The following is a 14644-nucleotide window of genomic DNA, read 5'->3' as shown; positions in this document are numbered from 1 at the left end:
ATGCCTCCTCCGTCTGCTCCACCAGCTGCTGCCAAGGCAGGAGTACGCGGTCAGGACCAAGAGGGACGCCGGCCCCCGGAGGGAGCTCGCCACAGCACCACCCGAGCCCCGGCCGTCCTCCCGCCCCTACCCCGTAGCCCCGACGCTCTGCTCCCTCCCTCTCCCCCCAAAAAAGGCTTGCAGATCGGCTTTTCTCACCGAATTGGTGCTCCGGGGCTCACGAGTGGGAGGGACCCTCTGCTGCTCCGGGCTCCTGGCTGCTCCCGGCAGGGGCAGGGCCCCCCGCACGCCCTGCGGCGATGGCTGACCGCGCTTCCCCGGGCCGGCGCCGGAGCCACGGCGCTCCCAGACCCCCAGAAGGCGATGGGCGACCCCCGCCCGCCCCGAGGCGATCGCGGACGCTCCCCCGAAGGCGATGGGCGACCCCTGCCCGCCCCGAGGCAACCGCGGACGCTCCCCCGAAGGCGATGGGCGACCCCCGCCCGCCCCGAGGCGACCGCCGACGCTCCCCCGAAGGCGATGAGCGACCCCCGCCCGCCCCGAGGCGACCCCGGACGCTCCCCCGAAGGCGATGGGCGACCCCCGCCCGCCCCGAGGCGACCGCCGACGCTCCCCCGAAGGCGATGAGCGACCCCCGCCCGCCCCGAGGCGACCCCGGACGCTCCCCCGAAGGCGGCGCCGGCCCCAGCCCGCCCCGAGGCGACCGCGGACGCTCCCCCGAAGGCGATGAGCGACCCCCGCCCGCCCCGAGGCGACCGCGGACGTTCCCCCGAAGGCGGCGCCGGCCCCAGCCCGCCCCGAGGCGACCGCGGACGCTCCCCCGAAGGCGATGGGCGACCTCCGCCCGCCCCGAGGCGACCGCCGACGCTCCCCCGAAGGCGATGGGCGACCCCCGCCCGCCCCGAGGCGACGGCGGACCCTCCCCCGAAGGCGATGAGCGACCCCCGCCCGCCCCGAGGCGACCCCGGACGCTCCCCCGAAGGCGGCGCCGGCCCCAGCCCGCCCCGAGGCGACCGCGGACGCTCCCCCGAAGGCGATGGGCGACCCCCGCCCGCCCCGAGGCGACCGCGGACGTTCCCCCGAAGGCGGCGCCGGCCCCAGCCCGCCCCGAGGCGACCGCGGACGCTCCCCCGAAGGCGATGGGCGACCCCCGCCCGCCCCGAGGCGACGGCGGACCCTCCCCAGAAGGCGGCGCCGGCCCCCGCCCGCCCACCCGCCCCTTCACCAGGCGGGTCCCGCTCCCCGTCCCCTCAGACGGCCACGCGCCCCCTCACAGCCGCGCGCCACCGTCGGCGACAGCAGCGCGCGACGGCCGCTCCCGCCCGCCCGCGCCCCGACCCCCGCGCGCCGCCCGCGGGAGCGTCACGCGTCCCTGCAGCCCGCGCGCCTCGTCGCCCGCCCCGCAGCGGGGACCGTCTGCACGCGCCGGCCGGCGGCGCAGCCCCGGCGCGCGGCCGTGAGTTACCCAGCGCGATCTGGGAGCCGCTAGCGTCGGCAAAGACCTCAGGTCTTACAGTCTTCAACATCTGTTAAAAGAAAGGCCTAGGAGTATCTGCCGTGCTATTGCTACCTTTCCCCAGTGCAATCCTACAGCTTCCAGTAACTCGGTCTGTTACTGGAGTTCTCTGGCGGCAGTTACACCTGCTGTAGCTATTCATGCACTACTGGTGGTACAGCTATCTTTTAGGATGAGTTAGTGTCCCGTGGAACCTAGTAACAGCGTTACCATTTGTGATCACCGCCTGTATTGCTACTCAGAAAATAGTCTGCTGGTGCACGCGGCTGGGGCCCTACCCAGTGCACACCTGCACCGGCAGCCCAGCGCGCACCGTCCTCCCAGAGGGACTGAGCACCTGCGCAGAGGGTTTTCAGCGCTCAAACTGTACACAACACACAACCCTTTGGAAACAGCAAGATCCTCCCTCTTTCGGTGCACTCGGTACAATCACTACCGGTACAAGGCGCTGGGCAAACACAAGCAAGAATAGGAAAAGTGAATTGGCATCAGTCAGGAGATCCAGTCCGGTCTCACAGGAACCTAGCAAAGAAAGGCTCCGCTTTTTAAAATGAGGTTTCATTACACACACGCAGAGGACGAAGGTCTTCATTAACAGGAATTTCCACATTTAGAACGCGTGCAGGTACTTGCAAGTCCACGCTGCGTTTGTAAGAGGCACTGCAATAACACACAGTGTTAGGTCCAACAAGATGTAGGTCACGTTTTCCAGACCGGCAACAAGCGCAGATGCTGCTCGAGCACCTGAAAACAACATAGAACGCGCTACCGAAGGGTTACACCCAAGCGTTGGTCTATTTCCTTCCGAAAGAGCAGCTGCATCTCTGCCACCTCCTGACGGCTCAGTGCCTTGTCACAGGACTGAAAGGTCAGCCTGTAGCAGAGGCTCTTCTGTCCAGTCTCCGATTGCTGGAAACTGTCGATTAACTGGATGGATATGACCATTTCACCTGACACCCGCCTAGCAATGGTGTGAAAAGCAACTTCATCAAATTGTCCTCCATCAGGAACCCAAAAGCTCACATCATGCACATAGGAAGGTGGATAGAGAGAAAAACTCTTGAAAAGCTTTAACTCTCCTCTAGGAAATTGACAAAGGAACCGTGTGTCTGATGTCCAGAGCATTCGCCAGTCAGTTATTCCACAGATCAGCATGGCTAGGAGGTCAAGATTCAGTGACACAAAGACAACAACCAACTCACTGCTTAACAGTTCGTAATGAGCTGTCCTTATAATTCCCACACAGGAGCCCTTCTCACAGGAGCCTGAAGTACCTGTCTCCATACAGATGAAGTACTGAATTTTACTAAGCTGAGATTCAAAAGCAGCAAAGTCATTTAGCTCAGTTGTTTCAAAGCTCATTGCTTCCTGAAGATTGATGTTCACTTTAGAGCCAGAAACAGTCTGGTGGAGAGAATGTATGCTGGTTTTAATGTTATTCACCAATATCTGGATACAGCTGTTCTCTGTACCCCTGTTAACGGCACATACAAAAACCATCTCATGAAAAACAGGCATGGAGTAAGGACCAATAAGACACTTCCTGAAAACTGGGCCAGAAAGAACATGAAGCGTCCCCGGGAGAAAGGCTCCTTTTTGTATTATGGCCTGAGCATAAGGTAGAAGGGAAGGTCTAAGATAACACTGTTTTGAAATGTGGCATCCCTGTTGTACATTCTCCCAGCCATTCTTATCTGTGTTCCTGCAAAAATCAACATGGGAAAATAAAACTGCATTTGCCAGTCCACTAGACATTTCTTCCGTGCTTGGAGTCTCCTCTGCGCTCAGAATGATCCAAAAGATATTTGAGTGACAAACACCGCTGAGGTGACCTTGGTGGAGCAGAGAAAGGCAGTAGTCAGTGTTTTGTGATGGAAAGGCTTGGCTGAGCTCTTCAGTGAGCCTCTCCTTTACTGTCTGTACTGGATGATTTGAATTTAGTTCTAGGAAACCCCTGTGAAAAATAAAAGTGCAAATTACAGACACCACTAAACAGATTTCCTTGAAATGCCTTCCTGTGATCATAATTTGAGTGCAGCAATTTAGCCAAAACAATCACACATACTAAGTCGGTTTCTACTAACTACCCGAACAAGCCACGGCTTTCATCAAAGGTGTTGCAGTAGCTAAAACATTTTCAGGACAGTGGTGTATGTCTCCAGATGGCAATCAAGAATTAACTGTGCTTTTACTGGTAAAAAAGGAATGGGACTTAACAGTCAACACCTCCATTTCTACTCAGCACAGGCATTACCAAACTACAGAAATGGTTCAAATTATGCTAGCCCTGGATAGCCTCTCAAGTATGCAACAGTTCGCCGAAGAGGGTAGCATTTTTATCCTAGCTGGCCTTAGCACTGTGGTATTAGCAGACACCAAGTCAGCTCCTGAATTCTTTCCACAGTACAATAAAACAGATTAAAGTTTTCTTCTTTATTTGTGTGTTCAAGTATACAGCAGTTTCGTCTCAACCACGTTTCGTTTTGTTTTGTAGTCTTGTTTTTAAGTAGGCCATAACCACAAGCCAACATGAAGCAGACTTGAATAAGAAATGGAGCAGGTAATTCTTTAAAGGGGAAAGGAGGGCAAGGGAAGCAACTCCATTTTATCTGACACCTGCCCTGGTCATTCCCACCAAGAGCAGGAGTGTGTGTTATTGCCAAACAGAAACTAATTATACAACTTACCTATTAATTTTATCCACAAGTACTTGTGGTACATGGAAAGAAACTTTTCGGCTTTCCAGTTCTATCTCGCAGATCATAGGTTTGAAACGTGGAAGCGGCATGCTTCGTGTGAAAATGTGGTTTAAAGCACCCTCTACACAGAAAGGTTTATCTTGACTCCTGACAATACACAAAAGCAGAGCAAAGTTACCGATCATTTCCTGTATTTAGCGTGTCACAATCAAGCATTAGATAACTCTGTGTAACACTAACACGCTTCTTGTTGAATCCCAGGCCTTTTAACAAGGTGACAAAAATGCAACACTACCATATTTTTACTGGGCAGGTGGTCCAACGTTGGAACAGGTTGCACAGAAAGGCTGTACAGTCTCCATCCCTGGAGACTGAATGTGGCTGTGAGCGACTTGCTCTAGCTGGCTCTGCTTTAAGCTCTGGGGTAGGACTAGATGGTTGCTGGAGGTCCCTGCCAACATGAACCATGCTGTGATTCTGTGATTGTCTGCTAAGCAGATACACATACAGCAGTCCTCCTGCTGCCTTTAGGCCAAGATTGACATGTATTCTGAAATGGACCCTTTTGACCTTTAAAATCCTAAGATAATCTTATTTTTTAGAGGGCAATTTGTCAAGAAGCTTGCATTTTTATCTTGGCTATTCTGCTTAGAGGTGAAAAAGAACTACAGCTATTTTAAGGAAAATTAAAGGGAGTTCCTCTCTCCAACAAACAATATACTGAAAGAACTAGTGCTAGGCATTACACAAGCACAAACACCAACTTTTCAGTTTTGCCACATGATGGTTACCTGTAGCCTGTACACTTATATCCATGGATAGTCTCTGCTTTAAAAGGATGAACATTACTCAAGATAAATCCAGCTCCTGCTGCCACAGCCACTATCTGCCAGCTGTTGTGCCATTCTCTCCTTGGCTGATCAGCAGGGGTCCCACCCTGTCCATTGCAAAGAGCCACATGGACCTCCCCCTCCTCTGTCAGCACTTCTGCAGAGCTGGAAGGAAAGACAGGCAACAACAAAAATCCTGCTAGCACACCCAGAAAGTTCACAGTCCCAGAAAAACACCAGTAACACAGCTAGAAATGTGTACCACCGCAGTCAATTAGCAGAGAACTACTCCCAGTTTACTCACCTACGGAAAAAGCGGGCAAGAAGCTCTCTGTTCTTCACTACCCCAGCCTTTCTCCCACAGTGAGGGAAGTTGAAATAAATACAATCAAATTCTGGTTTTTCTGGTAAAAAATAGTCCTTCAGCTTGGTGCAGTCCACAGAAAACACAACCTCAGCTCCTTCAAAAGTAAATGACAAACAAGACCCTGGTGTTTATCGTTATGGAAAAAATTTAAAGCATGGTAGCAATTAAAGGCCTCTAGTTCAATTTTTAATGTATCAGAGCAGCAGCTGCCAGGCATCTTCCCACTCATGCACATTAGAAAAAACAGAAAGCCTAGGCTCCCTTTGCTTCTTGCAGAGACTTCTGCTAACCGGCTACTTGTTTCAGCCTGATTAGATTTTAGGGTATTTGATTTCGCCTCGTGGACAAATCCAATTCCTCGTGGCAAAAGCGGGTTTTCCGAGACGCCTGGAGCGGTGAGGCGCTGCGAAGTGACCGGGCGGCTCCCACGGAGGCACGGCAGCGCCGCGTCGCCGGTGCAAGGAAGGCACGCCTCGCTAGAGCCGTGCTCCGGCCCTTACGAGAAAAGCGACACCGTTTCTCTCCCCGTCCCGGCCTCCCACGCCGCTTTGCCCGAGGGGCCCCGGTACCGGCCCCCCTCCCTCCGAGCCCCGCCGCCGCCGACCCACCTCTGTCCCGCAGCCGCCGGATGCTCTCGGCGGCTCGCCCCCAGCCCGACACCTCCTCTTCGCTCTCGTAGCAAGTGGCCACGACGTGTGTCCCTGCGGCCCCGCAGAGGGAGGCCGCGAAGGAGAAGTTGCCCTCCCCGAGCAGCAGGACGCGGCGCGCCGGGCCCATCGCGGCGGGCGGCCCCGCGGCCGGCGCTGGCGGGCCGCCGGCGCTCCGTCATGACGTGGCCGCCGGCCGGTGTGCCGCTGATGCGCTCGTGGCCTCTTGGTGGCGTCAGGCCGCGGCCCCCCCGCTGCTTTGGCGGCAGCAGCTCCCCCCGACGGACCCTCTGCGCGGGGCGGCTGCAGCCCCACGACTGCAAGTTAGGGCTTGAGAGAGAGTAGCCGTGCTTTCCTGTCACCGTCGGCTGTTCCATTGTGTGCCCTCCGCTGCTGCACGGGGCGAGGACGGTGTTTCAGAGGGGTGACATGGGTAAAGACAGCGGAAGGCTTAAAGTAGTCACGCTTCCAATGGGTTTCGACTGTCACGTGTGAAAGGAACATGTATACAATTATATATGTTCGATAAATAGCCAAAACCATCAGCAGAAGCTGCATCCACTAAGATAAGAAAAGGAATGTACCACCTGGAGACAGAGAAAGCATCCAATAAGGAACAAGAAGACCCCAGACTCAAATATCACTATTGAACCAAACCATCATGTGAGGGGAGGGGAACTTAGATTGTAAGGGTATCATTGCCCAGGGTTTTCTTTGTTCAGGGTCCCTCTCCAGAGACACCCAACTCGAGCTGCTCTTTACCACTGTGCCACTCAATAAATTCATCTGGCATATGTCGTGTTGAGATTCTGCTTCAGGGAAACCTAGGGTTGAGCCTGAGGGGAGAAAAAGCATCCGAGAGTGAGTGTGTGTGACCGAGGAGTCAAAAAGGGGCACCCGTCAGCTCAGTGGAGCTGCCCACTGTGAAGGGACTCCCGTCCTAGCAGTTAAAGTCTCGGGTGGTGTGTGTGCGACTCACTGGTGTGTGAACGCTCAGGCTGCGGCTTCTCCTTTAACATCAGGAAGGAACACAATTCTCTGATGCCCTCTGTCACATGGAAGTATAGGAGGTCCCTCTCCCATCACCAGGGAGGTGCAAGGGACAACTTTCCATGTCATATTACCTGCTATTGAGATCCAGCCTGATCCTAGGGTGTTGTTGATTTCTATTGCCAGATCATGTCCAAGATGTGTTTGTACAACTCCCTCCATGGCTTCTTAATGCATGCTGCTGGCCATCGGGAACTGTGGATAGACTGGGCCAGCACTTCTAAATCTTCCCAGTACGGCTGGAGGTGCACCGCCAATGAAAATGATCACTCAGTGAAAACCCATATGGCAAACTGGAATGAAGTGCGTACGATTATGCACAGAACTGTGCAGGGCAAGCCACTTTCTTCCCAGGTAAGTCCTTGTGCTTTTCCTTATTGTGGATATAGCAAATCTCAGCTGAGATGACCACTGGTCATTTAATTTGTCATGCACTCAGGGCATTATTCTTTCCATCCCCAGCTATGAATACATCAGAGCTAAGCCTCCCGTGAGTAGCTTCCCTGTGTGCAGCCCTGTTCCTAATCTTTTCTACTGTTTTTTAAAAATGCAGAAAGGCAACAGCCAGCACCCTTTTATCTGAGTGCCCTACAACAGTCCCACTACAGGAGTAAAGATGTGAGGCATGCTTTTTTGTTCAAACTCAGTCTTACTCCTTGTAACAGTTGCCCCAGTGCAGCTCTTTCCTTTGCTGTTCAGATGGTGAATCAAAAGTCATTACCAAAGCTTTGTGATCTTAGGTTAGACTGATTTGAATATAGTAGTGCAATTGCAGATACTTTGGTCTTCCTGTAAGATATAAAATGTTACAGTTTTTTACTTATATTTAGCCATGCTGAATGTGAGTTTTTCTTTTCAGCATACTCACTGTTTTGAAACAGCTTACTCTTGAGACTACAACAAGGGAAATCATCAAATAATAAAAAGTATGTGCACAGAACTGAAACAGAGCGTGTTGGATCTGTAGTGTAGCTGAAGAGGAGCTTCTGAATTACATTTGTGCTTAGTGATGACAGAATTGTTTTCTGTCGTTTTCTCATTGTTGAGTTGTGCTCCTGTGCCACCACAGAACAGGTATTTCGAGTCATACACGGAGTAGTATTTGCATTTCAAGTGTTCTTGTCTAGCAAACCTAATCATGTTTATCCCCAAGGAGCTTTCACTCAAAATTCCCATTTCTTCCCCTGAGTTTGAGCCTAACAAAACTCTGCTCTATAGAAAAGATTTCCCACAGTTGCACTTTCTGGATATATTCTTGCTATTTTGCACTTAATTCCTCAAGGGTTTTTTGTGTTTATTCTTTAAGGATTTGAATGAGAACCTCATTGATTTATGAGCCACCACCCTGAGTTGGAACCTCCTTCCTTCAACCCAACTGCTCAATCCTGCTACACCATAGACTACAGGTCTCCATATGGCAGCATTTTCTTTGCTTGTGTCCAACACTCAGAGAAGGAACGAGAAGGATGCAGGAAAAGCACAGAGATGGAGAGAATCTGCAGACTATGCCTTCAGAAAAACAGGAAGCCTGTCTGCTAGCAGTGCTACAAGGATATCCTTCAAGCAAAAAGATCAGTCACACAAAATGTAGCATCATGCGAAAAAACGTTCTTCCCGCTTTCTAAGCTGTATTGTTTGTAACCTGTGTGTGTTTCTGTCATTTGTTTTGTGTGCAGAGGTGACTGCAAGTCACCAGTCACTCTGTCCCTTGTCAGTCAAGCCCAACTAACACCTTAACTGGAAGATTTTATTAGAACCAGCTAATAGGAAACAGTAGACCTTGACAATTAGGTGGGATTTGGGTATTTGATAATGACCTCACATCACTGGGTGCTCATTTTATTTTTCTGACTTAAAGCCATGGAAGAAGGATGCCCTCTCGGTTCATTTGAGATTTAAGCTGATCCCTTCTAATATAATATTTGTCTTAGCAGGTATAAGGAACATAGAAAATAGGCTAGGTCATAACTGAGTCTGATGATTTGTGTGACAGATCTATGGCATTCTGTCCTTTTTGGAGATGAATTTTAGAAATTCAGTTCCAGTAATATAGACTTTCCTTTATGCTCATATCCCTTTGAAGAGAGGTGCTAAGCAGATCATGACACCTGAGAAGAACTTAGTAGTGTTTTGTACTGCTCAACAGTGTTTGCATAAATCAGATTAATAGTGTAGATGTCAGATCCTGTTTACTGTTTGAAGGGCACTGACCACTGAGTTTCAAAGTGGTGTGATTTGCACCACGAGAGCAGGACATTTTTCTCCTCTCTGGATATATCTATGTTACTGCAGCTATCTGCAACTGCTCTGAATTGGTTACAGCACTTTCATGCTTCTCCATAACATGAGTCATTCGAGAGATTTAAGATACAGTTGTCTTCCATTTAGTTGTTATCTAATAGTCACACTTTGAATGGGTTTCGATTGTCATGTAGTTGTTTTACCAGTCTAATCTCCACTGGAAAAACTTTTCTGTTGCTTGTGAAACATTGAAATCCTCTGGCAACGCTGAAGGTAAAGGCTCATGCAATTAGATGTTTGCAAAACATTAGAGCACACGAAAGGAAACTAGCAAAGTGTTTCTGAACACCAAGACAAGCTCTCTTGGACACATCTGCCACTCAGGCTGTAAGCAAGAATGACGCCAGTTACGTTTCCCTGCACAGCAACTTTACACAGCTTTCTTGACTCAACACTTCTCTTGTACTCAGTGCTCGAAACAAAAAAATACAAACTGCTTATTCATGTTTTATTTGTTAGTAAACTTACTCAGCATAAATAATAAGAATAGCCATTCAGTATAGGTGGCATCTGATGAAATGTGCTCTTGAATGGCCCCCCAGGGTGACTAAATAGCAGCCTACTTCCTTTGAGCTCCTGCAATGGCAGGCTTCTCTTCATGGGTGATAGGGATAGTGCGCTCAGGGATGTCACTTTGTTTCCTCGGTGCGCTCACTGTCAGGACACCATCCAGAGAGAGTGATGAGGTTATGGTCAGAGGGTCCACATCATCTGGAATCCTGTATTTCCTGTTGAACTCCCGGGCAATAAAGCCATGCTCATCCTTCAAAAGGAGAAGAGAAGGAACAGCCCGGATTAGAAATGTTCACACAGTTCCACCTAAACCACGGGCCCTTTGCATTAAGTCTGAGATGCGGAAGCTCCAGCTCTCAAAGGAAAACTTTTCAGAAAGTTAAAAGAGTTTTTATTATGAGATGCCCTTTTTAAAGAGCCAAGACTGGGCAAAGTGAGACAGTGCTTTGCCTAGGCTGCAGGTGCCTGTAGGTACACTGTTTGCAGGAGGAAGCTTTATGTTGCAGCTCTTATGCCAGCCAGGGACTGGCTTCATTGCACAGTGGTGTGCTGTCATTCCTAAGATACAGCAGCTAGACCTACATGCAGTGCCAACCACGCCTGTTCCTGAGGGTCTCCAGAGCTCTTGTAATATGCAGCTTTCTAATGAGCTGATCTCTTCTATAGTACTTGATTACTTTCTTAGCCAAAAAAAAAAACAACTGTGGAAGCTGTGTCAGGATTACAGGCTTCCACCAGCTACAGATAATGCTGTATTTCCTGACTGACAGACCTGTGCTGCCAGAAGCTCTTAGAGCTGACAATTCCAGTGACATAGCTACTTTATCATGCAGATTTGTTTGCTTCTGGCAAGGAGGTGGGGGGTGGGGATGGGAGGAGGGAGATGGGGGCTGGCAAACCCTGTACATACAGCTTTGGACTTGGCTTTTGACTTGGCTGTTGACTTCTCTCTGCCCAGCTGCCACACAGGTCTCCAGAGCCAGAAAGCAGTGGGGTGACTGACAGCAGAACACAGCCGTTAAGGATTGCATACTGATAGATGGGCCTTTTTCAGGAAGAGGTAGCCTCATGGTAGTGGAACAGAGGAATGCACTGATTCATTATGTGGTTTAATCATTACAGTACATTGTTAGCTTATGTAGCTATGTACGTTGTTAGTTGAATGCCTCCCTGCATTCCTCATCTCTTCCCAGAAAGAGGGAGGACCAGAAATGCCCATTTCAAAGATGATTTTCCAGTTCAGTTCACAGTTCATGTAATATCAGCAATAAATCTCCACTCTGTTGCTGCCCAGTCTGGAATCAGCTGGGGGGTTGCACAGAGCATCTTCCATTAGGATTGGCTGATAAAAAACATTAGAAGATTTAGAGATGAGCACAGGAGTGGATTGTTTTGCAGTTTCCTTGTTTAACCACAGATGAGGAAGTTCACACTGACTCTATCAGTTGCACAGTTAAAGTAGAAGTACCTGGCGCTCCTCGTGTTTCCCGTGAATTTCTATCATGTCCCCAAGCACCTTCACTTTTAGCTCCTCAGGGGAGAAATGCTTCACATCAAGATTCACAGAAAATTTGTCCTTCTCCAGTCGCATCTGCAAAACAAGGAGGTGACTTCAGAAAAGAGCAGGTGAGGGTTTCAGCTTAAAAAGGCTTTCAGAAACAGCAGTTCAAGACTCAAACTGTCTAACCTTCATTTGTTCATGGGATTCTGATCTGGGTGGCTTTTTGCCTTGCTGGCCTGTTACATTAATGCCCATCACTACAGTATGTAAAATGTGAACGCCTTCTCTTGATCACATGGGATAAATGTTTTCCTTGGGTGTGAGGAAGAGATTCTCTTAATCTGACTTTGATAAAACTGACTCTTTTGTTGGCCTACAGGTTTCATATCCAATTATTTTTACAGAATGTCTGGAAGTTTCCAGTTTCCATGACTGGATTTTGCAAAGTCTTTCAAGCAAAAGGAACCCTGATTGTGCAGCTGACGGCAACTCATCTGCTGGCTCTGAGGCTTTCCCCTGCATCGTCACTCTTTAGTAACCAAAATAATGTGTCACTGGCAAGCAGTACTGCCTCACTGCTCACCTCTGTTTTCTGAGCAGGAGGACTTCTGCTGAAACTCTGAGTAACCTGCTGGTAGTCTCACCTCCTTCCCTTCCATTTAACACTTTATTGCCCCTAACAAATACTGCTTTTTGCTGCTTCCTGAGGTTGATTTTGCATTTTCTGCCTGTCTTGGACATGTTTGTGGGACTTAGCTATACGAACTGGCTGTCTGTGCCTTCCTGCTGCATTCGTAGTCAGCAATCATGTGAGCCTCCTGGAGCTCTGCTCTGGGATGTGGAGGCAGCCTTTGTGCCAGGTCTAGGCTTACTGGTTTCCACAGTTTGACCTGGGAGTCTAAGTGCTTCCTTTTCCTTCTAGATTATTTGTGAAGATTTCTCCACTGAGATAGTCACATGTTGTTATCTGTGGTGCTTATTATGGCTGCTTCAGTAGACACTCAGACCCAGGTCACTAAATCAAGGGAAACGTTATGCAAAGATTAAAAAAAATACTTTCCTCTCACTCCTTCGGCTTAGAATAGCACTACAAGTTACTTGTAAATAAGACAGTTGACTCACAGAACAGGTAAGGTTGTCTGAACTGCGTGCCTCTTGGCTCAGCCATTGAAGCAAGCAGATGGCTGCTTCATGACCCTCTGGGTCCTGTATCTTACATAAAATGCTGCTCTCCTCAGCGGTGACTCATTAAAATAGGCCCCTTTTTCCTTGGCAACCATGAGCTCCTACACTGCCTGACATGAGGATCCTGCTACCCTTGCCCACTGCCCTGTGCTGTTTGCTTCTCAAGACGGAGCGGGATTGAAAGTTTCACAGAGAAGACAGGGAAATTAGGCTTCCTCCTTTCTTCCATCAGTCATTTCCCACATACAGCTCAGTTTGCCTCTATTCCTAGCACTATGGCGATACTTGCTTTCAGTCACAAATGATTAGCAGAATATGCAGAGGTTCTTGCCCAGTGCAGAGGAACAGAGGCACAAACACAGCACCCTTTTTCCCCAGCCTTTTCCTAATAACCACCTACAAGCAGCTTCCAAGCTCTCAGCTCTCATGGGTCTCCAGTTCCAGACCCATCACGATGTGCACACAGCAATAACAAAGAGCATTAAGAAGGGAAGATTACCTCAGAGAGTCCCGTCTCTAGCCAACTGGGCATCCGAAGAATGGGGGATCTCATCAGAAAGGGACTGAGGCTGGGGGAAACAGGGAGCAGCTCTGACTCCTGCAGGTGCTCTCCGAAAATCTGGTCAAAGATACGACTCGGTGCCAACCAAGACAACAGGGGTCTGCGGATCAGGGGGTTATGAATGGTGATATCCATTGGAGTGCGCTGGAGGAGCCTGGCAAACAACTGTGCTGCAGTGCTGTGCCGGGAGCAGGGGACAGCTTTATACCCATGCAGCTGGCCTGGCCTTCCCCCCCGCCTGAGGCCTCTTGAACAGTGGTGTCAGGGATTTTATTGTCCCACTCCTGGGCTGGTCCCTTCATCGGTGCCCAGTAGCTGTCTGGGGGATTTAAACATGCTGCTGAGGAGGAGGGGGAAGGGGAGAAGAAGAAAAGGAGTCTAATGGGGCAGCAAGAAGCCAAACTGCCCAGCCACCCGCCCCACTCCCCACGTGCTGTTTATCTGCAGAGTCCAAGGCAGGCTTGGCGGATGTTCCCAGCTGCTTTGGATGCCAGCAGGATCAATGCAGCTCCTATCTTTGGCTCACAGGGAAAATGACAAGGGGCTGTTGTTCCCACTGCCAGCACTGAGACTTCAGCTCTCCACATCACCCACCAGTCTAGGAAGAGACTAGAGACTTCCTTTGCCTCTCCTTAAGGCAAAGGAAGCCACAGGCCTGCTTTAGTCAGAGGGCAGGCAAGATTCCAGGTGGTCTTTGCTGAGGTGCCCCTGGCAGTGCGGCTCTCTGCAGGGCAGTAAGCCTCGCTGCCTTAGTGCACACCCATTGGTGTGTGCGCGAATGAAGGACAATTTCTCCAACGTGCTTCAGCCCAACACCTCTCGTCCTTTGCCCACTACAGAAACCACTTTGCTGGAGAGAGCAGAAGAGCCCAGAGTACCCCAGAGGGCTGTGAGCAGAAATAAACCCGGCGTGTCAATGGCCTCCATGGTGCTCCACTGCAACATGCCTTCTCAGGGATGCAGGCTACCTCTGTCTTCCTGTGCCCCTGCATTAAGCTGATTTCCTGTAATTACACTCCCAATACATCTTAATTCACACATTTATTTTAATTCTTGCCTCACCTGTGAACTTAGATCATGGGAATGGGTTCAGCCTAGCAACTGTCCTTAAAGGGCAAGAGCTAGTCTCTGCCTCTGAGAGCTCAGAACTTAAATATAATTACTGGCTCAGAGGCACATCATTCTTACTGCTAGCACCACCAGACCCTGGCAAAAGGGTCTGACGCTCTTCCTCTCAGCTTGCCTGCAAGAATAGGGAGCAGAATTTTCTGTGAAAGCTCAGGCCATAAATACCTTCTCTAATTCCCCATTACATCAACAGCAGTGCACCTGCTCTCTCATACTGCAGGGACACAGAGTCAAGGAAATCTCTCGTTTCAGGGTACAAGGAGCTTAACTGGGCACTACTTCCCTCCTCCCCCCCACCCCCCACCCCAATAAAACTGGACCTTTGCCAGTTTCAGATCCCTGTTT

The 14644-nt window shown here is 50.2% G+C and overlaps 3 protein-coding genes across 4 annotated transcripts; 1 reads left to right on the top strand and 2 right to left on the bottom strand.

Moving 5' to 3' along the window:
* Positions 1–2088: 2088 nt before the first annotated feature.
* FDXACB1 (ferredoxin-fold anticodon binding domain containing 1) lies at positions 2089–6319 on the bottom strand. Of its 2 annotated transcripts, XM_075116211.1 has the most exons (5): positions 6021–6319; positions 5350–5506; positions 5007–5210; positions 4204–4362; positions 2089–3470 (listed from the first exon to the last, which is right to left on the bottom strand). In XM_075116211.1, the coding sequence occupies exons 1-5, from the start codon at positions 6187–6189 to the stop codon at positions 2282–2284; spliced, it is 1878 nt and encodes a 625-aa protein (XP_074972312.1). In that variant the 5' UTR covers positions 6190–6319; the 3' UTR covers positions 2089–2281. The 2 variants fall into 2 exon arrangements, with proteins under 2 accessions (XP_074972312.1, XP_074972313.1); XM_075116212.1 differs by lacking the exon at positions 5007–5210 and having other exon boundaries at positions 6021–6266.
* An 845-nt stretch (positions 6320–7164) lies between these two features.
* CFAP68 (cilia and flagella associated protein 68) lies at positions 7165–8829 on the top strand. The gene is given in 4 exon segments (XM_075116038.1): positions 7165–7459; positions 8179–8183; positions 8416–8528; positions 8531–8829. Coding segments are annotated over 4 exon segments (543 nt in total). The 5' UTR covers positions 7165–7238; the 3' UTR covers positions 8735–8829.
* A 1015-nt stretch (positions 8830–9844) lies between these two features.
* On the bottom strand, positions 9845–13454 carry CRYAB (crystallin alpha B). The gene is made up of 3 exons (XM_075116214.1): positions 13109–13454; positions 11392–11514; positions 9845–10173 (listed from the first exon to the last, which is right to left on the bottom strand). Exons 1-3 carry the CDS (start codon positions 13304–13306, stop codon positions 9970–9972), a joined length of 525 nt encoding a protein of 174 aa, XP_074972315.1. The 5' UTR covers positions 13307–13454; the 3' UTR covers positions 9845–9969.
* Positions 13455–14644: the final 1190 nt, after the last annotated feature.

This window comes from Phalacrocorax aristotelis, chromosome 22 (assembly GCF_949628215.1).
Source record: "Phalacrocorax aristotelis chromosome 22, bGulAri2.1, whole genome shotgun sequence".
Taxonomy (NCBI): Eukaryota; Metazoa; Chordata; class Aves; order Suliformes; family Phalacrocoracidae; genus Phalacrocorax; species Phalacrocorax aristotelis.
Note: the sequence above shows the minus strand (reverse complement) of the source record. Positions and strands in the feature narration are given on the sequence as shown.